At 33.6% G+C, this 26195-nt stretch overlaps 2 protein-coding genes across 5 annotated transcripts; both read right to left on the bottom strand.

The window, feature by feature from the left end:
• Positions 1 to 271: 271 nt before the first annotated feature.
• On the bottom strand, positions 272 to 1112 carry LOC110617241 (chaperone protein dnaJ 11, chloroplastic). The gene has a single exon (XM_021759908.2). It carries the CDS (start codon positions 1067 to 1069, stop codon positions 623 to 625), a length of 447 nt encoding a protein of 148 aa, XP_021615600.1. The 5' UTR covers positions 1070 to 1112; the 3' UTR covers positions 272 to 622.
• A 16538-nt stretch (positions 1113 to 17650) lies between these two features.
• On the bottom strand, positions 17651 to 24839 carry LOC110601959 (DNA-(apurinic or apyrimidinic site) endonuclease 2). 4 transcript variants are annotated; one of them, XM_043958671.1, is made up of 13 exons: positions 24687 to 24839; positions 24486 to 24597; positions 24180 to 24398; positions 24008 to 24093; positions 23813 to 23928; positions 23653 to 23733; positions 23036 to 23236; positions 22661 to 22812; positions 21838 to 22562; positions 20341 to 20431; positions 18455 to 18677; positions 18223 to 18326; positions 17651 to 18069 (listed from the first exon to the last, which is right to left on the bottom strand). In XM_043958671.1, the coding sequence occupies exons 1-10, from the start codon at positions 24792 to 24794 to the stop codon at positions 20360 to 20362; spliced, it is 1872 nt and encodes a 623-aa protein (XP_043814606.1). In that variant the 5' UTR covers positions 24795 to 24839; the 3' UTR covers positions 17651 to 18069; positions 18223 to 18326; positions 18455 to 18677; positions 20341 to 20359. The 4 variants fall into 4 exon arrangements, with proteins under 4 accessions (XP_043814606.1, XP_043814607.1, XP_043814609.1 ...); XM_043958672.1 differs by having other exon boundaries at positions 18455 to 18668; XM_043958673.1 differs by having other exon boundaries at positions 17679 to 18069; positions 18455 to 18668; positions 19508 to 20431.
• Between the last annotated feature and the right edge of the window lie 1356 nt (positions 24840 to 26195).

Raw genomic sequence — 26195 nt, 5'->3', positions numbered from 1 at the left:
GTTTACAGAAATAACGCATTCCCAAAAGACATTATGAATTCATAGAATTAAATTTATTTTCCTTAATTTAACAGTATATAATTAGTATCTCCGCTGTCCTCTCCGCATACTGCTCCGATTAAAGGATTTGCTCCGTTTAAACCTGGCAGCGGGCATATGGCGGTTCGGTTTTGAAAAATTACCATCGAATATTGAATTTAAAACTTCGGAATTTTAGACCATAGGAAAGGAAGGAGTAGAAGGATATTAAAAAAGAAAAGAAAAAACAAAATTGTACAAATCATGTATCATTAGATATTATACTTGTTGGGTCAAACTTTGCTACATGATTTTTTTTTTCTTTTCATTTGGTATTTCTTTGCAATAAAGTCACAGCCAGCCGTCGGAGCTCTGATGTATTCGCCGGAGCATATATCAATCGACAAAAGCTCTTAAATTGCACATTCAACGGCTCTAGTTTTCTGTCGAGAACTTCCAAGTGGTGGCTCAAGGCTCAAGCAAGTTAGAAGTAGCACTTGCGCATATATACCGAGTTCATATTCCCAAATCTAGAAACTGCCGATTTCTTGCCATAATTTCCGATTAGATAAGCTCAGTGATGTAGCAAGTGGAACCGATCTGGCTACCAACACTGATCCGTCTCCCAATTCCGGCCATGATACCCGGAAAAACTGGTGGTCAACGGCCTGTTCCTTCTAATAAACTTGCGATCATAAACGGCGCGTTTCTCAGGATCTGATAAAGTGGAGTATGCAGCATGAATCTTCATGAAGTCATCGGCCGAGGTGTCCTTCCGATCCAAAGCGGCGACGTCAGGATGGCAAGTCCTCGCCAATCGCCGGTAAGCCGTCTTGATATCTTGGCTCGTGGCTCCTACTGGAATCCCCAGAATTTCGTACGGCGACGTGCACGATGCCATCCGTTGAGGACTCAGGTAAAGATTGGGCCTTTCCTTGTAAGCGGTGGCGGTGTTAGAAATAACTAGTGGCCGGGATCTGGTCCGGTGAGGCGCAGGGGCGGGAGAACTGATGGGAATTTTGGAGAGAGGGGAGGGAGAGATAGAAAGCATGGTACGGTTATTTGTGGTGCTGTAGTGATTTCGAGAAGGAATTAAGGGGATATATATAAGGTTATAAATTTAACTAGGGTTGAGTTAAAAAAAAATATATTATTTATTTTTCATTTTATTAAATTTTGTGATATCAGTTTTGGAGCTGACTCAGCAAATGGGTTATCCCCTTTTTTGGTTTCATTCTCCTATGTCCTTTTCATTTATTAGGTAATTTTGTAGATGAAAAGCACTCTCCTTTTCTATTAAAAATAAATTTATATATTATTAAGTTAATAATTTTTAAATTATTCTATTGAAATTAAAAATTTAGTTTTAAAGGTATTAAATTTTTAATACATATTAAATAAAAATATAAAATTATATTTGTTTGACAACAAGAATAATAAAATTTCTCAATAACAATATCATGACAAATGGTTTAATTTAATAATTATATATTGCATGGGCCCTATAAGAAAATATTATTTTGTTTGTGTGGCCGCCAGACTTCTGGCCCATATTTTTGTCGTAATCCGGTGGATGGACACGAGACAGGAAAGGGATCACCTTTGTTACTTTGCTTGAGAATCCAATTTGGAAACTTTTACACACCTCTTCTTGTTCTTCCTCTTCTTCTTCTTCTGCTTCTTATTCTTCTTCTGTCCTGATTTTTGAATATTAAATGCAAGAATTTGAGGGGAAGAAAAAAGAAGACAGAGAAAAGATGATGGAATTTGGAAAATTCAAAGGAGAATTAAGGAATTTAACTAATAAACAGTGATCGAAACTCTTAAGTCATTCTACAAATGGAAATTTGAATGAGTTGTACCTTTTTTATTTTTCAAACCAATAATTCTTCTATTCAGTGTGCCTGATTTTTTTGACATTACTTTTCTTTCTTGGATTTTCATTTCTGTGATCAATTGTCTTGAGAAAGCAAAAAAAAAAAAAAAAAAAAAAGGAAATCTATTTTTCTAACACATTGAATTCCGATGAAAATATTGTACAAAATTAATGTGTTATCATCCTACCAAAATGGACATTTCCTCTTGTTTTTTTATTGCAAGTAAAATAAATTATTATTTTATCCTGATATAAATTTTGTTATTTTAATTTGTTTTTTCATAAGCCCATTTTATTTAACTTGTTTTATTTAAGAGTATGTGTTGGTTTTGGTTGATAGATGATGAGTTGTAAAAGCCTCATGTCATCGCAGAAGATAAGAGCTTTGAGTTGTCTATATGATTGCTATATATTATATATTATCATTAAAAAAAATCTTAATATTATATAGTTTTTGAACCCATAATTAAGAGTCAGTAAAAATGTTAATTTAATTCCAAAAAATATTAACTAACTTAATTTAATTTGATATTTCTAACAAATTGGTACAATTTGTTATTTTTTAAAAAATTAATATATATTCACCCTATTTGTTTTCTAGAAATAGTGATAAAAATGATAATCTCAAATGAATCCAAAAATATAAAAAATAAATGGATGTGAATTTATTTAATTATTTTTCATATAATATAATTTAATTTAAATAAAAATAGATTTTAATATGATTTATTATTATTTTATTTATTTATATGTGTTATTGGAGTCTTAGTCTTCCACTGCCAAGGTGATGATGCTCCCACAATGTCACATCGTGGTTTAAAATATATATATATATATATTTCATCCGAAAAAATCAAAATTAAAAATATTTTATTTTTAATCAGTCGCTATAAGTTATTTTTAACTTTAATAATATAAGTTAAAACTCCAAGAGGATTATATTTTTTTAAATACCAATTATATTATAAATGGATTTAAATTTTAGCATATTCCTTAATCTTAAATATTTAATTATCTTCTCAACTTATAAAATATTAAAAAATTATCAGTAAATTGATTTAAGATTTAAAAATTTTGTTATAATCATGAATTTGAGTGAAATTTGGAGGATCCAATAGGCCACTAATAATTCAATAACTATATACCTTTATAATTATTTTTTTGTGAGATTGAAAATAAAATAAGTTATTTAATCTTTCAATTGACATAAATGCAAAATGGTCGGTTTGAAAAATTCAAAGGGCGCACAAAGTTTCTACTATCTTGAAGATTAAAAACTAAAACCATAGAAGATAAGAACAAATTACTAGGAGCCATCCATCTCCCCCTTCGCTTTCACAAATTAACATTGATTCTTAATTTGGTATTGGGTTTGATGGTGACTTCTCCTCTTGCAATTTGCAGGCATATGAACAGACAGATTTAAAGTTAATTATATTACTTTAGTAGCTATACCCACAAATATCACTTTCGATTTTAATTGGAGCCTTACTCAGCTTTCACGATTCTTCTTACACTATTATGATTAAAACACAAAAAAAGGAGAGAGGATCCCTTCCTTTCTCTCTGTTTCAGTCCATCTCTTAAATCCATATGCAGCTGCCATCATCACAATGGCAAATTCTTATGTGAAATAAATTTAGATTTTAAAAATTTTATTTATGATATTTTTTTTACTATTATAGATTTAATTTTTAAATTTAATATTAAATTTTACCGTTATAATTTTATTATATTATATTAAAATTTTTATAATAATTATTTTTTTCACCATAAATGGCATGCATCCTCATAAAATAAAACATACCGGCTTTTTATATTATTTCTTCTCTTTTTTATATTTTTTATTGAATTACAAATTAAAAATATATTTTTATTGTTCTGATCTGAAAATTAAATTTCAGAAAAATATGTTTAATCATGAGAGATTGTAAAATAAATTCTTAAGAATAGTGTTGAATACGATTCATATTTTATTATTCTATCATATTTTTTCAATAACTTTTAAAGATTTATTTTTTATCTTTTAATAGTGGGAGAGAATCTTATTTTTCAATGATGGGAGGAAATAATTAAAAGTCTATTTCAGGCGATTATTGAAAATTGTTGTTGTTAAAAGCTGGTGGTAGACAACGAAATTAACAGCATTAGAAGCCGAACCTTTCCATTTCAAAACATCCAGTTTCCAATCGGAAACAAAGTCACACGAGTTATTCTTCATTGTTGTTGCGATAGAGCAATGGGATATCGTCAACAAAAATAACTATTTGTGTTTAAATTAGGGACAAGATTGAATTGATATAAATTGAGAAAAAGATACTCGATTATCTACGAGAAAAGAGGCACATGATTTGGTATTATTCTGAGTATGGAATCCATTGAGTTAATTTTATTTAACAACCAATTTTATTCGGGAATTTAAAAAGACTTTGAGGGTTCATTTATATTTCTTTGTCTTTCTTTCTACTTTTCATTTTCTAATCAATTGTTTAGATTAACTATACTAAACATGTTTATATGTTTTTTGTGCTTATATTTGGAGTGAAATACATGGAAAGTGAACTGAATGGCATAATTAATAAAATTTATAAAATTATAAAATATGGGTAAAACAATAACATTATCTTAAATTTTGAAGATCTTTTAATTGCAGAAATTGCATATTATACTTTTTCTTTCTTTTTCATTAGATTGTGTCTAGATTTCTTTGGAGACTATCAGTGCTTAGTCTAATCTTAGCTTTCTAAGGTGTGTTGTATGTTAAATGGCTATTGTCTTTGGGAAAGGAAGGGAAATTTTTTGTATTTTTAGTTATTGACTCTAAAAATATTTTTTTATCATTTTTTATATAATATATATTATTAGAATTATTTATTTATTTTTTATTCTATACTAAATAAATTTTTAGTAGCATTAAGAGTACTGTAATAGAAGAAAATAATAAATATAATAAATTGATAAGGCTCTTATGAATTATAATTTTTTTTATAAAATTAACCTAAAATTTTTGTAAGTATGCAATATTTTGTAAAAATATACTTATATTTAAATAAAATTCTTAAATTTTTAAATAGTTTGAAATTAGCACTTGAACAGCGATATAAGATATTTTACTAAGTTTTGATTAGTGTATATGTTTACAAAGTTTATACATAATGAATATGATTATTTATTTATATGTGAATGATATAATTATATTTGATATAAGTTATAATACAACATATGAAACTAAATGTTTTCCTATTCATAAATTTGATATAAAATATATAAAGAAAGCAAATGTGATTTGGGATATTAAAATTGAAATGATGGTATAAGAAATTTAGACATATATAATGCTAATATTATTACTCAATTTAGATATGCACATATTAGTAGAAAATTGTTGTATTTAATGAATTTTTCAGACTTGATATAGCTTATACTACGTAGATTGAACATATTTATAAATAATCTAATCATGATTATTGGGCTACCTTAGTTAAAGTTAAAGAATTATTTGCGAGGAGAGCTTTGAGGAGCTCAAGAGGATATTGACAACGGCACCAGTGTTAGCTCTGCCTGTCAGTAATGAGGATTTCACAGTGTTCTGTGATGCGTCTCGAGTGGGATTGGGTTGTGTTTTGATGCAGCAGGATAGGGTGATTGCTTATGCTTCTAGACAGTTGAAGAAGCACAAGTTAAATTACCCCACCCATGACCTAGAGATGGCATCAGTTATTTTTGCACTCAAGATGTGGCGGCATTACCTCTATGGGGTTAAATGCGAGATTTTCACCGATCGTAAGAGTTTACAGTACATCTTGAGTCAGAGAGAGCTGAATTTGAGGCAGAGAAGATGGGTAGAATTGCTCAGTGATTATGATTGTAAAATCCAGTATCATCCGGGTAAGGCGAATGTTGTGGCAGACGCCCTAAGCCGGAAGTCACTAGGCAGTTTATCTCATATAGCAGTAGAGCGGAGACCAGTCGTGATGGAGCTTTACAAGCTCTTAGAAGAGGGGTTACAGCTAGAGTTGTCTGGTACAGGTGCGTTGATAGCACAGATGAGAGTGTCACCTGTGTTTCTGGAGCAGATAGCTCAGAAACAGCACGAGGACCCAGAGTTGATGAAACTTGCCAGGACTGTGCAGTCAGGCAACAGTGCAGAGTTCAGATTTGAGAGTAAAGGGATCCTCCGTTATGGGAGTCGACTTTGTGTACCAGATAGGAGTAGTGTGAAGGAAGACATTATGAGGGAAGCTCATAATGCGAGGTATAGTGTTCACCCACGAGCTACCAAGATGTACCAGGATCTGAAAAGGGTTTATTGGTGGCCAGCCATGAAGAAAGAAGTAGCGCAGTTTGTGACAGCCTGTGAGGTTTGCCAGAGGGTGAAACTAGAGCATCAGAAACCAGCTGGAATGCTTAACCCACTGCCGATTTCAGAGTGGAAATGGGAGAACATAGCTATGGATTTTGTAGTGGGTTTACCAGCAGCGTCCAACAGGATAGACTCTATATGGGTGATTGTGGACAGACTCACGAAATCTGCTCATTTTCTTCCAGTTCGGAGTAACTATTCTGTGGATAAGTTGGCACAGGTCTATCTGGATGAGATAGTGAGATTACATGGAGTTCCAGTGTCTATAGTCTCAGACAGAGGACCTCAGTTTACCTCCAGATTTTGGCGAAGTCTGCAGAGTGCGATGGGCACGAGGTTGGATTTTAGCACTGCGTTCCATCCACAGACTGATGGACAGTCAGAGAGGACCATCCAGACCATAGAAGATATGCTTCGATTGTGTGTGTTAGACTTTGGCGGTTCTTGGAGGCAGCATCTACCTTTGGTGGAGTTTGCCTACAAGAACATCCATCATGCTAGCATAGGGATGGCTCCTTATGAAGCTTTGTATGGGAGGAAGTGCATATCCCCTGTTTGCTGGGAAGAAATAGGAGAGAAGGCTCTTGCAGGGTCAGAGTTAGTAGAGATTACCAGTAGAGTGGTGCCCATGATTAGAGAGAGAATCAGAACAGCTCAGAGTAGACAGAAAAGTTATGCAGACGTTCGCAGAAAGCAGTTAGAGTTTCAGGAGGGTAATATGGTATTGCTGAAGGTGTCTCCAATGAAAAGAGTGGTTCGTTTTGGAAGAAAAGGTAAGTTAGCTCCACGATACATTGGACCCTTTGAGATCTTGCAGAGAATCGGGAATGTGTCGTATAAGCTGGCTTTACCTGCTTTTATGGAGAGAATTCACCCGGTATTTCATGTTTCTATGCTACGGCAGTTTGTGTAAGATCCGAGTCAGGTTCTGAGTGAGCCTGATGTGGAGATTCTTAGAGATCTCACCTATATAGAGCAGCCAGTATGGATTCTAGACACGCATATCAGGCAGCTAAGGAACAAGGAAATTCCGATGGTGAAAGTTCTGTGGAACCACCATAATCTAGAAGAATGCACCTGGGAGACGCGTGAGTCTATGCTTCAGCAGTATCCATATTTGTTTTGAGGTTAGTTTCCTCTCTTTTATGTGTTAGTTATTTGTTTTCGGAACATTCGAGAACGAATGTTCTTAAGGGGGGAATAATGTAATACCCGGCTAGAGTCCGGCATCGGAATTCTACTTTCCGATGGAGTTTCGGATGCCGGAAGTCTCTAGAAGGGTTAGATTTATGTTTTTCTATAATGTTTTGGTATGTTTCATAGTTTTAAAGCATAAGGAAATGAGTTTTTGAGTGAAATGAACCAAGGCAGAAAAGCCAGGTTTGGCCGCCGAAGTTGAGGTTCGGCCGCCGAACATGCATTGCTTTCGGTTTCACGTGTGGCCGCCGAAGGTGGTCTGGTCAGCCACCTATAAAAGGCCCTCAGTCGGTTGAAACGATAAGATTACCGTTTCTTTGACTTGCTGAGGCGAGACCCTGTCCTTTTTAGAGTTTTCTTCATGTTTTCATTAAATCATGCAAAGATTGGATTGATTTTTATGTTTATTTGAAGGTTTTGAGTTAGAAACTTGAATTTTGAAGTTTGGAGAGTTTGAAGGAGAGTTGCTCCAAAACTCCACGTTAGGATCGTTCATCTTCTTGGTTTCAAGAGGTAAGTGAAGATCCTGAGCTTGTTTTCATGATTTATGAAAGATTTTTGAGGTTTTGGGGGAGAGTTGCATGAATAGGGTTAAAGGAGAGTTTTTTGATATTTTTGTGAGAAAAGCTTGTTTATGTATTATGTGATTGTGTTGTTGGGGTTTTTAGGTAGTTTTTAACCCCTTTGAGCATATACTTGGGTGTATGCAAGTTGAGGAATTGAGGTGTTTGAGTTTGAGAGAGTTTTGTGCTTTTGGTGAGAGGCAGAGCAAGTTTCTGCCTTGCGGATGAACTCAGGTTCGGCCGCCGAAGGTACATTCGGCCGCCGAACCCATGAGGAGGTGGCTTCGGCTACCCAAGCTTGCCCCCGAACTTTTGGACTTTCAGCTCTGGAGGGGAGTTCGGCCGCCGAAGGTGCCGCCGAAGGTTAGAGATTTTCGTCTCTGGAGTGCCTTTCAGCCTCCGAAACTTGCCCCCGAAAGGGTTCGGCTGCCGAAAGTAGAGTTTCGGCTGCCGAAGGTGCATGAGTTTCGTCTCTGGAGAGGACTTTCGGCCGCCGAACCTGCTGCCGAAAGTGTCCTGTCTAGCTTTTCTTTGCATGCTTTGCATGGATGTTAGAGTGAGTTTAAGGGGATTCTTGGGGAGTTTAATAGAGTTGTTCTTGAGTTAGTTTGGTCCCTCATTTGAGTTTATCTGTGCTTACACAGACCAGAGGAACCAGAGAGAGCAGCAGTGAGTATTGCTCCAGAGTGTTCAGAGCCTGCAGAGTCAGTCCAGATAGCCAGAGGTGAGTGGAACTAAACTTAATGCTTTTAATTGAGAAATAAAATGCTTTTAGCATAATTCATGCATCATGAGTATCCAATAGGTTGATTGCATTAAAATTCACGAATATGTTGCATTGCATAGTTATTTATTGATGTGGGTGAATGCTGAATGATCCAATAGTCTCTGAGAGAAGTCCATGAGCCTTTGACTACGCCCTGACAGGTATAGAGAAGTCCAGGAGCCTTTGACTACGCCCTGGCAGGTATAGTAAAGTCCAGGAGCCTTTGACTACGCCCTGGCAATGGTAAGTACAGAGGTGTTATATACACATATACATATATGACAGGAAGACCAGGTGCTCGATTCTACACCCTGGCACGGCAGATTTATCGGGACTATGTGGTGACAGGTTTACCCTTGAGGTGAATTATCTGTGATATGATGCATTCTATAAGATCATGTGTTAATGACTTGTTTTATTATTCTACTCACTGGGCTATAGAGCTCATCCCACTCCCTTAACCCCAGTCTTGCAGGTTCAGTGTGTAGTGTACAGGGAGATGTCCAGCAGAGTACAGGAAGAGAGAAGAGTTTTGTAATAGAATTTTATGGACATGTAAAATTAAAGTGCTGTAATAGTTGTATATAAAGTTAGAATTGTGCTTGACTTAGTTAGTATTGTGTTGTAAATCTTTATAGACATGGTCTGCTTATATAACTGTTTTACAGAGTATGTGAAGAACCAGACTTAACAGGTATGAAATAACCCATCTAGAGCAGCTCTAGTCAGGGGTACAGAGTACAGAGATAGTGCAGGCACAGGTTAAGCTTTGGTCCAGAGAAAAGTTTTTATTTTCACAGAAAATGTGTAACGTCCTGAAAATCGGACCGCTACCGACGCTAGGATCCAGATCGGCTTAAGGCCGCCGGGACCCGTAGCAAGCCTGACATGAAACCTGTAAACCTGCATAATCCCATACATGATCAACAACATGCATAAAAATTAAAACTTTTCTTTCCATATACATCAACCAAACTCAACCTGCATAAACATTAACATAACATTGATCCCTCTGTGGGATCTTATCAGTGCCCCCAATGAGTGACATAACATATGCTGAGTTGGTTTACATAAACATCATAAAAATCTCTAAGATCATGTATTAAAAGGGATACAACAATCTATGGTCAAGCACACCTCTAACATCCATAAACATCATTACATAACTATACTGTACTTTTACATTACATCGTACTACGATTTGTCATGTCCACACTCTATCTATTACACAACAAGCTTTACTCTAACCGACCTCCTCTTCTATCTTGTACCTGCAAGCCTGGGGGTAAGGGAGAGGGGTGAGCTAAAAGCCCAGTGAGTTGAACTATAAAACATAATAACACTATGCTCTAATGAAATGCATCATAACACAGACAATTCACATAAGGGTTGGGTGAACTTGTCACCAATTAGTCCAAGTAACTCTGTGCCAGGCCGTAGCATGGGGTCCTGGTCTTCCTATCATACATACATTACTTACCATTATCCCAGGGCCTCCTCTGGGCTCCTGGTCTTCGAGTCCCATAACCGTGCCAGGCCGTAGAATGGGGTCCTGGTCTTTCCTTACTCTGTGCCAGGCCGTAAAATGGGGTCCTGGTCTTCCTGTCATGGACTAATTGGGTCATCCAACATTCACCCACATCAACAACAATCGATGCAATGCGGCATATTCGTGAAAACTAATGCAATCATCCTATTGCATAATCATGATGCATGAAACACGATAAAACATTTAATTTAAAAGATTAAGTTTAGTTCCACTCACCTCTGGCTGACTCTGACAACACCGAAGCAGCTGGACTCACTGCTGGGGTCCTCGGTTCCTCGGGTCCGAACCTACACAGGTGGACTCAAATGAGGGACCAAACATACCTGAACATAACTATAAACTACTCCCCAAAAACCCCCTAAAACATCATAGAAAAACATGCAAAAGAGGCCTGGACAGGGCACTTTCGGCGGCAGGTTCGGCGGCCGAAAGTCCCTCCAGAGCCGAAAGTCAGGCAGGTTCGGCGGCACCTTCGGCGGCCGAAACTCCCAGACAGAGGCGAAACTCAAGCATGTTCGGCGGCACTTTCGGCGGCCGAAACTGCCAAACAGAGATGAAAGTCTCCTTTCGGGGGCAAGCTTCGGCAGCCGAAAGGCCGCTTCCCCAGCCATGTTCGGCGGCCGAAAGTCCTTCGGCTGCCGAACCTGGTTTCTGCCAAAGGGCAGAAACTTGGCTCCCAATGCACATTTCGCCCAAACTTATCAAACATGTATCAAACCTATTCTACAACACACAAACACAAGCATACATGTTCCTAGGGGTCTCAAACCATCATAAACCCCATCTACAACACATCAAGCATCCACATTGTTCAAGAACACACATTTATACCCATAAACATAACCATAACCTAAACATGCATTCTAACCCATAGATCTTGCATAAAACTTATTTAAAACATAAAACGAGCTTAAGATCGGCTCTTACCTCTTGAAGATCGAGAGGGACGACCAAAAACTCGGAGTTGGGAGAGATTTGGTTCTTGAACCTCCAAGCTCCAAAACTTTGCTCAAAAGCTTAAATCTTCAAAACCAAGTTAAAACAAGTGAAAATCTTGAAAGATTTAGAGGAAGAACATCAAAAATGGGTGAGGGACGGCGGAGAGCTCACCTTGGCCGAAAATGGGGAAAAGCTCGCTCGTTTTCGGCTAAGGGACCCTTTTATAGTGGCTGGCCAGACCACGTTCGGGGGCTGAATGTGCCTCCACATGCATGCCATGTTCGGCGGCCGAACCTGGACTTCCCTCACTTATGCTTTCGGGGGCCTAAAGCACACCCGCAACGCATGCATGTTCGGCGGCCGAACTTAAGGTTCGGCGGCCGAACCTGAGTTTTCCTCAAATGCTATTTTCATGCAAAAAACTCATTTTCTTTCATGCTTACAACATAAAACTCATTAAAACATTTTATGAAAACATGATGTTTCCCCTTCTAGAGGCTTCCGACATCCGAGATTCCACCGGACGGTAGGAATTCCGATACCGGAGTCTAGCTGGGTATTACAAAATGTATGACCATATATGAGATTTTTACAGGTACTCAGAGAGTATAGCAGGCTTGCTACGGGTTCTGGCGGCCTTAAGCCGATTTGAATCCTAGCGCCGGTGACGGTCCATTTTGGGGTCGTTACAACTATACCACTCAACTGATTCATTCAAATCTAATGGGTGATGAATGGAACGTTCAGACTGAGAGCAAATGCTGTCGTTTCTTTTTTGTTGAAGAAGATGTAATATACGGTCCTATTAATGAAAATTTTATTTTTGAATTAATTATGAGAGTTTGAATCTTATATTTTATAACATTTTTACATCAATTATCTTTGTTTATTTAAAATTTTGATTCCAATATGTAATGAAAATTTTTTATTTAAAGCTTGACAATTCTCTATCTTTTCAAATATAATTTCACATGTGTGGTTGAAAATAATATAAGTTACCCTTCCCTTTCATTTTACATAAAAAAAATATTCACACATGATTAGTTATAAATTAATTAGTTAATATGTTTGAAGTTAAAAGGGCATAATTTATAATTATAGTCAACTTTTGTATAACAGCACCAAATATTTATTTTTACCTTTTAGTCACATAAAATCATGAATTTTTTTTTTCACAAACTCCAAGAGGCTTAGAATTTTTTAAAATATAACACATAATATTAATTATATACATTTTAATTTCTAAGTTATATCATAATTTACTAATCAGTTCTTGTATTTTTAAAATCAAACACTTAAACTCTTCTATTTTCATTATATCTAAATGTACAGTCTTTATTTAATTTTCTATTAATTTAAAAATAAATAATTCTATAATTCTATCTAAATATATAAATGTGGTCCCTTTATCCATTTTTTGGTTAATTCAAAGATAAATAACAAATCAAATCTCTAAAAATTATTTTTTTTTCCATAATACCCTTATTGCACAACAATTGATTTTCTAGTAACCATTTCACTCCGGTTCTCTCTCTCTCTCAAATGTATTTTATGGGACTTTGCAAAAATGACATAGTAACTCAAACTCAAATCAACTTGCTCAGGTGCAAAGAAACTAATTTTAACAGCATGAAACAGGAACTATCAAGCAACTTTTACAAGTATTTTAGGAATTATAAATAGTAACTATATCAGCTCAAAAAAAAGTTTTACACGATATCATAGATAAGAGTGACCCAAATCAGAATCCACATTTGATTCAAATGACAAATGCAAATGTGAATCTGAAATCTCCTCTTGCTCTTTGTTTTCGCTCTAATTATATGCTATCATCCACAGAATAAGAAATCAATGTCTATATGGACGAGTTCTTGTTCTTTGACTTAGATTTCCCTTCTTCGGAAGGGTAACGTCAAAAAGGGGACCTAAGAGATGAAGAAGAAGCAATCACGAGCTCCCCATCGACAAATCTCTAAATTGCCTCGCCAACATTACTCAGGGAGTGAAAAATACAAGATGTGAGCAGCAGCAAAAGATTAATGGTGGTCAAATGTAGCCTTGGTAAGTTCCTTTCGCTTTCTGCAACAACTTAGTAGCGGCAAACCAAAGGAGTGAGGATTTGATGGATTGGTCTAGCAAAGATATTTCTGCAGACTCCATGCAAGGGTAAGATTGATAATTTGTGAAACTTGACGGGTGAAGGAGGACAGGTTGGCATGAAGAGGTACAGAGCTTGAGAGATTATGATTAAAATTTTTGGCAGGAGGAAAAGAATTTTAAGAGATTTGACTAATTATTTACTTTTGAACTAACAGAGAAATAGATAAAACGATGATCATGTATTTGGATAGAATGAAAATAGAGGTTTAAATGTTAAATTTAAAAAGTACAGGAATTGATCCTTAATTATGATATAATTCAGAAATTAAAGTGTAATTTATCATATTATAAATTGATATGAAATGTATTTGAATAGAATGAAAATAGAGGTTTAAATGTTTAATTTAAAAAATATAGGAATTGATCCGTTAATTATGATATAATTCAGGAATTAAAGTGTAATTTATCACATTATAAATTGAGATGAGATGTATTTGCATAGTCTGAAAATAGAGGTTTAAATGTTCAATTTAAAAAATATAGGAATTGATCAGTTAATTATATTACAATTCAGAAACTAAAGTGTAATTTATCGTATTATAATACGTAAAAATTTGGAGGATTCAATAGGCCACTAACAATTCAACAGCTCTATATCTTTTATCTCCCACAGATAACAGGAAACACATAAGCATAAACACCAATATTGGAGGGATGCAGAATCGACCTAAGATTTAAAGAAACATAAGTTACAGTGAGAAGTCCATAGATCTTTCAATCATTGGAGAAAGATGTCTCGCTTTTTGGATTTTCAAGGTTTCTGCTAACCTTTCACCGAACCTGAACGGAGAAAAATCCATATTACTTTTTCTGAAACTAACAAGAAGAGAGTAAATAGGGCTATGGCTTTCACTTTGAAGTCTTGAGTGAACCAAATCAATCATCTTTAATGTCTTTAAGATAATCAAGATTTTTCTCCTCTAAATATACATGCTACAGCAAGTGGAGAGGATGTCGGTCTCCAAATTATCAAGAGTTCTTGTGATTTACATAATAATCGCTTAAAACAGACAAGGTTACGTGATAAGTATCTATTAAATCAATACGTGATTTCACTTATAAAAAGAAAAGTTTGAACAACCATAATATCCGAAACCTAAAAAAATGAAAATACGAGAGTTTCAGATCAGTCTCAAGTCGAATAGACTCGTCCTCTCAACTTTAAGGCGAGATTTTATAATTTATTAAAAAATATTAGTTAAAATGAAAATGATCTATTTTTATCTATGGGCTACATCAACCGAATTGAATATGTGATTGGTAATAATTTAAAAGTTGATAATTTCGAAAGCTTAAGATAACATTGTAACATTTTTTAAAAGGCAATGATTTTATTATTTCTTTTAAAATTAAAATTTATAAAAAAAAATTTATGTCATAAATTTATAAATTTTTATTATTAGGGTATTAAAATATATATATATATATATAGTACACCAATTTATCTTAATCTAATGTTGAATTCATCTCCTATTTTTTTTTAAAAAAAAAATTCGCTTTCATTATTATTGTTAAAAAATATATGATTAACATTATGATAGATAGTTACGCAAAGTTATTTAGAAAAAAAGCATATTGTAAAAAATAATTATAACTATTTTATTACTTTTATAGTTTTATAACTAAATTATGATGGCATATAATTTCAAATTAAATTTTAATATGTTACGATTAATATATTCAATAAAGTTATTTTTAAAAAAAGTGATGCCAAATAATATAATAAGCCTAAGAAAGAAATTAAAAAAAAATATATTGGATATAGTTTGAGTCGAAATAAATTTAGAATAAATTCTGATAATAATTATTAATGATAATGATAATAACATAAAATTAATTTTTAAATATAATTAATAATGACAATTTAACATTCTAAAAATTTTAAATTTATATTTTTCATAAAAAACTTATACAATTTAATTTTAAAGTTAAATCACAAAAGACCTTTGAACTTAAAAAATTTACAATTGTACAATTTTAGAAATTGCCGTTTGAACCATGGACTTTTAAATTATTACTAATTTAACCATAAATTTCGCTAATGTAGGAAAGACTTAGCAAATAATGTGATAATTTTATTAATTTTTTTCATTGGTTGTATATATATATGTGATAGAATTGCAAAAACTTAGGAAATTGAAGGGTTTTTTTGGCAATTAACTATTTTTAGACTAATAATTTAAACTTTTTGACCCATAATAAAAATTAATAATAAATTATTATAAAATAGAGAGTTGTATATAACTTGTGAAATAAAAGAGGCGGAAGGGCCCATTCTCGTTGCAAGTGGAAGTGTTTGATAGATCCAACTCCAAATTTCCCTTACCACTAAACCAAAGGACAGAGGCTTATACCCAGTCAAGCCTAGAGTTAAGAGATGATTATGCAAGAGATTATTTGGATGACTCAGCTTATGAACTCATCCTTATTACTAACTAGATTGAAGAAGATGCTAACCATGTATTGTCTATTCCTCTTGATATTTGTGAGTTCTTTGGATAGTTAAATTCATATATCATCTTGCTAGAAAGTAAGACGACTAATAGAAAATATAACAATGCCCATCTCCTTCTCAACATTTAGAATTTATTTGACATTGAGTTTGGAGAGAAAAAAAATATCTATTAAAAAAAAAACACATTTTTAGATGCGGTTTAAAAAAAGTGTTTTATTATTTTGTTGTTTTTAGGATTAAATTATATTAAAAATAATTTTAAATTAATTTTTTAAATAATACTAAAAAAAAGTATTTTTTTAAACAGTAACTCTAAACCGTAATGGAAAAGAATTTGATAAATTAACCTCCCAATCAAATTAGCAATTTTTTTTGGGCTCCTTGCTTATGGAAAAGTTGCCAACGAATCTTGCCACACTATTCACCCTTTTCTCCAAAATGTCAAATTTGTGGAGGTCAAGAGACGATTAAGCATATTTTCCAGGAAAGCCGACAAGCTACGGCCGTGTGATTCTTATAATCGATTTAGTTACTCTCTACTTTCATTATGGTCACACCGTGATGGATTATTGGAAAGAATTAGCTCATTTCTGCATAGTTTTAATGATGGTTAGGGTATTCATATGTTTTGGCATTGGAAATCAATAAATAATTTGGTCTTAATCCTAATATACCTTACCCATGCCTCTTTCCTATTATGACGATTACTGTGAGGCTAATAGATCATCTCCTTCTGCCAGTTCTTGGGACACCAAAAGTAGAGAACCGTGGAGATCCCCATGAGAGGATGATAAAAGTAAACTTTCTGCCATTGATAAGATTGGAAATAGGGAGATAACTTCTGTTGTTTTGAGGAATCATTCTAGTTAGAGTAACCGTTTAATCGATTCACATTAAAATTAAATTAAATTAAATTAATTAAAAATTAAAGAGAATCGAATCGAATTAAATTAAATTAAAAAAATTAATATAAATAAAAAAAATATTCTAACTTAATTCAATTTAATCGATTATAATTTTTAATAGGCTTTTAATCTTATACACTTTATTTTAAGTGTTTTATGATTCAATTACAATATTTTATCTTAATTAAAGATTTTTGATATTATCAAAATATTATAAAATTGATAACTAATTTATCCAATTTGATTTTTTTAAAATTAAACTGAAAATAAAATAATTAAATTTTTTAAAAATTAAAATTAAATATAATAAAAAATTATAAAATTAAATTAAAAATTTTAAATTAATTTAATTTAATCAATTATTTCAATTTGAATTGATTAAGGTTGACATAATTCAAACAGAAGTAAATTTTCAGATAATTTTATTTAATTATTGTTGTAAATTGCTTATTAGTTGGAATATAATAATTTAAATAAATTGAATACTTAGATATATTCAATTTTGTTATATTTTTTTTAATTACATCTTATGAATGACAAAACTTATAGAGAAATTAACAAAAGAACTTTGCTACAACATACAAAGTCGGTACTCGACATTGTCCAGCCGATAAAATGATACTATCCTCGAACTGAAAGGACGGAATTCATGCTCTCTCTCTCTAATTAGTCTAGAGAAGGTTTTTCATCTTAAATTTGCTCTTCATCTCTAAGCCTCAATCCTCCTCATCTGCCAATCCCGTTTAGGTGGAGAACAACTCCTCCTCTACTCTGAAACGGCTTCTTTCCTCTTCCATTTCAGATTGGTGTAAATATTTTTTATTAGTTTCGACAGATCAATACTTGATTAAGAGGGAATAGTAAAAGATTTGCCTCATGTTTTTTTTCTGTTCTTGTTTGTGTTGCCCTTTTAATAAGATATTATAAAAAATAGGAACCGTTAAAATCCTAACCCGTGTACCTAAATGAACGTGCATCCTTTTCATCCGGTTTGACCGGTAGTAAAAAACCCGACTTTCTATGAAAATCAAACCACAAACATTCTTGAACTTTACCATGCCCAGAGCGGATAGGCCGACCACTTCAAAACCGGTAGTAAAAAACCTGACTTTCTTTGAAAATCAATCCACCAACATTCTTGAACTTTACCAATACCCAGAATGGATAGACCGACCACTTCAAAGTCGGTACCACAAAGGGAAATTAAATATAGAAACCATCAACCTCAGTAAAGGCCGAGCAGGATCTAATATAATCTGGGGATAAATACGTAACTTTCTGCAAGAATTTTCACAAAAGTGTATCAAACTAAAATGTGGCACAAAGCAAGAGAAGGCTATTGTTTGACAATGTAAGCTAATACTCGAGTTAAAAATTAAACAATAAAAACGGAATGATCTAAATATTAGTTTAAATATCCAATGAACATACCTCCAAAGCAGCTTCTGCAGAAAATTTGTTTTCTAAGACATTTACTAGATTAGATTCTCGCTCTTGCACTTGATGACTTTTCTTCCAATTCAAAACTTTCAGCACTGGATAACCATTAGAACAGTCATAAAATATATAATGGATCAAGATTCTTTCAATGTAAAATCTTTACATACTCTCATGCTCCTTGGAGTTTACGTTAATAAAGTTAAGGCAAACTCAGAAAACTTACGTTTTCTCTCTAACTAAATCAACTGATTCTGGGATTTTTGCGCCAGTCACTCAGGCTAGTCAGGTCAATTGTTGGGTACCGATTTAAAGCATTTTCTCTGAACTGAGAAAGATTTGCAAATTTTGAGAAAGGATAGTTTGGTGTCTGGCCAAAGAGCTGCCCTGACATGTATCCCTTTGCAAGCATCTTTCTCAGTTATGCACGTTTATTCATACTGCAAGAACTATACAACTATTAGAACTTCAATAACAAACATAATACGAGAAAATTATTTTACAAAAATAATTTGTTCATCTACAAACATCCAGATTCCAGTGCAATTCGTGAGCTACTTCATCATTCAGAGAATCCCACAAATGCAAGCTGTTCTATGAAATTTAGTATATCCAAATGCCTACATCAACAATAAACTATTGTGTTTGCACGTTCAAACTAATTCCTAACAATTTTACTACCAGTTAGGAGTATCAAGAGCAGAAAAGTAACTAAATCAGAAATTTAAATAAAACAAAATACAACCACAGATTTCCACTCCATATCATCAGTAGAACAAAATTTCCACAAAAGGAAAAAACTATCGTCCAGCATTATCCCCACTAGTGTACCAAAACACTACAATCCCTACAGAGAAAAACAATCATCACATACCCGCCAAAATTTCTGCAACTCTCCCATGAAAAAAACATTTCATTTTTTTTATAAGATATGTACATGTGCGTTAGGCTTTGGAATTTCCAAGTGCTAACACATGGAAACGACAACGTTCCAGTGACCAAACCGAAAGCCCTATCAGCATAATGTGAATGATAACAAAACCAGAAGCAGATGCAGAAGTTCAAAGAAGTAAAAACGAAAATCAAAACAGAAGCACAATTGCATCGAAGAACAACACCGATTGAAAGATACAATGTGGTTAGTTCATCAAAGAGACAAGTGGAGTTATCGACAGTCGGATAAGGAACAGTAATTACCGACAAAAATCGACAACCAATTAAAAAAAGCCCTAAAAAGGAGAGTAGAATTAGGATAGGGGTTCAAGGAAAGAAAATAGACCTGCGCAGACTTTTGGCATCAGCTGCGGAACCCATCACTCAAATCCATATGCAACTGCCATGCTTAATCAACTATCTATTTAATCACAATGGCAAATTCAAATAAACAACACACAATGGAAGGCAGCTGCACGATCATGGCAACACCATATGAGATCAACATTCAGGGAGAGCGAGAGCTTACGTGCCAGAACCAAATTTAGAAAGCCTAGCTAAAGTAATACCTGGTGTAATCAGTGACCGAAGGAAGATGGCAAGGGGCGTATTTCAAGTTTTGGTGAACAAAATCTCCATGCTCCATTTAGGATTGTGATTAGGAGGCCGACATTACATTCTTAAAAAAAACACTATTTTTTAAGTAATTATATTATCCTATTATCTTACCACAAACGCGCGCACACACGCACATACTGCATTCTCTTTAAATTTCTTATGAACACATTAAATTTAACCTTAAAATAATTTTAATGTTTAATAACAAATATATTTCAAAATTTTATTTTATCAACATACCCTATTATCATAAGAAAAGTAAAATAATAAAACAGTTTTTCTCTCATCATCTAAAATATTTTTTCCCCTTAAAAAACAAATTTGGCTCTTCAACCATAATGCCACAGGAGCAACAAAGGGAAAGGGCCCGCAGTCATGGAGTAAACCAATATGAAGATATTGCCATTCCATTGCACAGAAATAAGTTACTTGATTCATATGATGATACAGCTCAAATGCGAGCTGACAATCGGAAACTTCCAATGAGACTTCAAGAAAAGGACTACAACAAAGAGATAAGAGAGGAGCAAAAGTCTACAACAAAATTACAGGCTCATTTACCATGTAAAGTTTTCGTCAGTCATTTCTGCCGGGATTTTGAAGAAGCCCATTTAAAATAGCCACAATTAGCTTCAGGATTGGATGCAGGTCCCTGTAAAAACAAATAAGGAAAAATCTCAAGTTATTTCATTTATTCATTGCTAAATCTAGTTCATAAATTCTTTTGACTTCTTTTCTTTTTGGGTCGTAGTTACTGGTATACTTCAAATGACCTTTAAGTATAGCCAAGTAAATCCATAAAGTCGGACCGCAAGAAGCATACTCAACTTGATAAAAACTCAAATACTTGAAGCTCAACTTAACTTATCACCATTACAAGTTAAAGTGAAATTCTTTACAGATCTCCTATGAACTCAAGCTCAAATTCATGAATTATTATTTAACTACTGAAAATAAAATGGACTTAGGGCTATTAGCTCAAGCGGGGAGGATTCTAAGACTTTGCAAGGAACATATTTCCCACATACCTAACAGATATACAAGATTTAACACATCTTTCTCATGCTCAGGACTAATTTGTGGAGCATAAAAAACTTTTAGAAAGCCCAACATCGTTAAGGAGGCTCATGTATCATGATAAGAAAATGGACTTGAGCCTGCTCATCCCCAAGAGCTATAGCTCAATGGGAAGGATAGCTCAAATCTTTAAAAGAGACATATTACCTACTACTTAACAGGTGTGATATTTACCATGGATTACTCACGCTCAATGCTAACATTTGAACATAAAACACTTGTGGGAACTCAACATAGGTTAGAAAGACTAAGATATCATGGCAAGAAAATGGACTCGGGTGTAACTCACCCTAAAAAACTAGTTCAATTAGTTCAAGAGAGAGGAATACCTAAGACTTTATAAGGCACATTACCCATATGCCTAAAAGATGTAGGATACTTTAAATTTATATAAACACTTGTATTGTTGATTAGGCTCGACAAACATTCTAATACTTGAACTCATCTAGACTCACTACTTGAGTTCAAATGTTTGTGGGAAGTGATAGATCAAAATAAATAAGATGTCACAGCAAGAAAATGGACTTGGGTGTAACTCACCCTCAAAAACCAGCTCAAGAGAGAGGAATACCCAAGTCTTTATAAGGCATAGTACCATATATCTAACAGATGTAGGATACTTTAAAATTATATCAAAACTTGTATTATTGATTAGGCTCGATAAACATTTGACAAACATTCTTATACTTGAACTCAGCTACACTCAGCACTTGAGTTCAATTGTTTGTGGGAAATGATAGATCAAAATAAATTGCAATCCTAGGCATTAGGTTCCAATAATACCCTATCCACCTGGGGACTGGTGGGGAAAGCCTCTTTCACTTTAATGAAGTTGGTGCTAACCCCATTATATCATCAATTCTATTCTGATTATCCATGAGGCCTTCATGTTTTCCCTTCAGACTTTTTTTTGAACTACCTAAAGCATAAAAGCAAATTCATATGTAGCAAGTAATATAGGGAATGGTAAAGTATGAACACCTCAGCTCGAGCACAGACATAAAATCTGCGGCCAAAAGTAGGACCTGGTTTCTTCACTATCCGAGCAACACACGGTTCCTTATGGCCCTTGCACAGAGGTACGCTATTCTGCATGAGTTGTTGTATCCTTTTCCACTCCTGTAAAGCAACATTGTTTTTCTCTTTGTCTGAAGGGCCATAATTTACCTCGTTCTGATTTACCTCGTTCTGATCCTGAGGGTCCGTAATTGATTCATAATGTTTGGCAGAGCTGATTTGACCATCCTTAGCAACAGTTTCATTTGGGTGACTATTAGAGTCGGCCACATCTGCTTGACTAAGTGAAACATCCATTGAAGAGTGTTCAGAACTATTGCTGATGTTCGAACTTTTCTGGAAAAATGATTTCAGGGAAAGCTGGGACCACTGACTTTTTCTTAACTTTTTCTTTGTTTTCTCTTCAGGCACTGAGCTATCATTGCTTCTGTGCAACATAGTAGTGGTGTTGGGGCAGGTCTCATTAGTGATATCCTTGGATTTCTTGCCTGTTCTCAAAATGGCACCTTCAGAGTCTTCATTCAAAGAATATGAGTCACTTGTGGTTAGCCCATGTATGCTGCATCTGTTGAACGATCCTTTCATGCTTTCACTGCATTTCTCTATAGAAGCATTTTCCTCTGAGAATGAAGTTGACATCCTGCAAGATTGAACTTGTGTAGATGCTTGTCTTTTCAATAGAACAGACACTGCACAAGTTTAAGGATTTCACAACTACTAAAAGATAAAGGGGAAACAATTGGCATGATACAAACTATCATGAAGGAACAAGGGAATTTTCTCACACCAAGAGTCTGCTGGAGACCATGAATCATCGGGAGATATCTAGCAGATAAAGAAGGGGTGCCATGTTGAGGAACGACAGGGATTTCTACCAAACTTGTACACATTGGAGCATGATCAGAACCTTCCAATTTTATTCCCCATCCTCCCTTCCACCTATTGTAGGGTCAGCAAATAACGTTAAGATCATTGCATTTGCACAAACATGCAGAGAGACAAGAGACACCTCCATGAATGAATGTACACATGCATGACCATGCCCGTGTCCAAGACAAAACATACATATGAGCTAGAGAAAGAAAGAGCTTTGTAATATTATTAGCCAATAGCCACAGAATAAACAATACTGTATAATGATATAGTAGGGTGAAACATAGACCTCAGCGTATTTCCGGGTTTCCAGCGTTTATACTCTGTCAATATGTCGCACTCCTTGACATGGCAAGTAACAAAGTTATGACCTTGCAACTCATAGTCTTGATGCAAGCATGACCCAGCAAAAAGAATGTGATCGATTCTACTCCCATAATTAAATTGTTCAGCTCCAGTGTTTGATGGCCAGCATGTGTACGCTTCTCTTCTGTAGAATAAGTCACCAAAGAAGAACGGGATTTCAACACAAGGGACCTTGAAAAATAAATTAGCTTCCAAAGATCAGATGATACTTTACAAACTAAACAAACTAGGTAGGTACAAGCAAATTGAGAAAATTGCAGTGACACAAATGACAAATTTTCAATTGAAAATATATAAATGTTGAAAAAAAAAAAGATTTCTTGTGAGATGCCTTAAGGCCATTTTAAGTACAGAAAATTGCTAAAACACATATGCCGAGACATGCTACATTATTAGAATTTCAAATCTCTTTTTTGCTGACCAAACAAAAAATTGAATACTCAAATCCTGATTTCGAACAATAAACAATGCCATAAGAAAACAATCAATCATTAGTCAATCAACAAGAACCTAAATGCATATCAGGCTTAAATGGTAAACCTGTCAGGATGTTTTGATCTGAAAACATCAAAAAAAGGGCCTCCAGACTCAACTAGCATAGATCTAAACCATCTTCTGAACCTACATAATTACAGAGAACAGTAAGATGATCCAAATATCAAGGCCGCAAGCACTGCATAGAAAGCAGACAACAACTCACTCATTCTTCTCAAAATCTGGACCTGCATCACAACGATCCATGGCAGTGGGAGCAATATTGAGATCACCAACAACAAATATCCTCCTTCCCTCCTGCCGAAGACTCTCCCATCTTTTCTACAACAAATAAAACGACCTTTCTCAGGTTTTTGATGCATAATCTCCATTGAAAAGGAGAAATAAAATTTCCATTTACCTGTAGTATCTTGAAGAACATGAGCTTAAACTGTATCCTCTCGGAATCGTCACTTTCTGCTCGAGGCCCATATATATTGAAAAGCACTGCCAAATACCCCAAAAACATTTTTTTATCACAAAATTGTCCATTGAAAAATTGAAAATTTCAACCAAACTAAAAGCAGCAGTACCAAAATGACCATGATCGGTGATGATACAACGGCCCTCACCATCAACCTTGAGGAGCTCATCTTGATCATACTCCTCAAGGCCTTGTGCTACTGCCGGCATTTCGGCTTTCCCATTTCTAGAACTATCCACAAGCCCAGTGAAACCTTCCTCGGCTGCAACCGGCAATGCCACTTCGTCGCTCGAAAAAGCGGACTTTACACGGCAAAAAGTAGCAACACCTGTAAGAAAAGGAAAGGAAAGAATAGTATTTAGAAAGGAGAAGAATGATAGTTATCTTGGTTGAGGCAATTTAACAAACAGGTTACCGGAGTAGCCAGTGCGGCCTTTGTCATTGGTGCGAGTGCAAGAAAAGAAGGACTCATAGCCATCTGCCACAGCTAAATCCGAAGTAAGCTCCTGTCTTCTCAATTTGGTTTCCTTTTCAGGCCAAATCAAAATCAAGAATTAGATAGTAAATTTTTCACAGAGGAGAGAAAAAAGGATAAATTTTTGAGGGGTAGTAATGCCTGAAAGCAAATGATATCGGCATCGAAAGAATCAAGCAATTTGAGGAGAGAACCAAACTGGGAGATGCGTTGCCTCAGGCCATTGACGTTGTACGTCACTATCCTCATAATTCTCCTTCTGCCCAAAAGCCACCGCCCCGAACGAAATATGTTGTGTTTCTGTTGCCAAGTCCTTAAAATGGAAGCTAATAGCCAAGCGGCGTCGTTTAACAACATCATCAATCAGGGTTTTTTTTTGTTCCTGGCAAATTATAAGCTGGGGGGACACCCGCCAAATACCGGTTCAGAAGATTATTATTATTACTGTTATTATTATTGTTGTGGTGGTTATTAAAATATTTTTAAATTTTTAAAAATTTATTAATTAATTTTTTTATTAATTTTACTCATTGATAAAAAGATTAATTAATTAACTTTTAAAAATTTTAAAAATTAATTAATAAATTTTTTAAAATTAGATAAATTAAATAATAAAATATTTAATAGTAAAATTAATGGATAAAATAAGTAATAAACTTTTAAAAATATTAAAAATATTTAATATATTTTTTAAAATTAAGTGGTTAACTAATAATTTTTTTTCATATTACCTAAATTAAATAGCAAATTTTTTCTAAAAAAATATAATATAGTCTATATCGTTTGTTATTGAAAATAAGGTTGGCAATTTTATAATTAAACTTAATATTTATCCTTTTTTTAATATAATTTTTTAGATGAAAAAACCTATCATTTTTGTAAAAATAAATTTATATTAATATGAATTAAATTTAAAAAAAATAAATATAATTAATATTAGTAATATATATTACTAAAAAATAAAAAAATAAATGAGCATATTTTATATTTCTTAAGTTATAAATTCATAATTTTGATATTTATATAATTAAATTGATTGAAAAATATTTCTCTCTTACTTTTAAATAATTGGTTATATAATAAAATTAGATATTATAAGTTCATTAAATATTGATTGATACATATACTAACAAATATGTTTTTTATAATATTAACAATTAAATCACTCTGATAAGTTATGTATAGAAATTTGCAGGAGATATATTTTAATTTTGTTAATTTTTTTATACTAAAAATTATTTTTCTTGTAAAGATTTTTTTTTCTAAAAAGTATATCTAATTTAATTTTTATATTTATTGAAAAATATAGTTAACATAATTAAAGTGATAAATATTGTTTGATCTTTCACTTGCATTACTAAATTAAACAACTTAAATTATTAAATTATTTTAAAATTAACATATAATAAATAAATTAAAGTAAACTTATATTTATAGGACAGAAGAATATCAAAATTTGTTTTTTTAGGGTAAAATTTTGACTTCGCTAGTTTAACGTTTATATTTTTATTTTTTAAAAATATAAAATATCTTTTCATTTCATAATTTTCCTTTATTATTTTAAAATTATTATGCATTTTTTATAATATAATAATATATAAATTAACTATTATAAATTTATTTTATTTTATTTATTTTTTAAATTTTTTA

The sequence above is a fragment of the Manihot esculenta genome, chromosome 1 (genome assembly GCF_001659605.2).
Source record: "Manihot esculenta cultivar AM560-2 chromosome 1, M.esculenta_v8, whole genome shotgun sequence".
Classification (NCBI taxonomy): Eukaryota; Viridiplantae; Streptophyta; class Magnoliopsida; order Malpighiales; family Euphorbiaceae; genus Manihot; species Manihot esculenta.
Note: the sequence above shows the minus strand (reverse complement) of the source record. Positions and strands in the feature narration are given on the sequence as shown.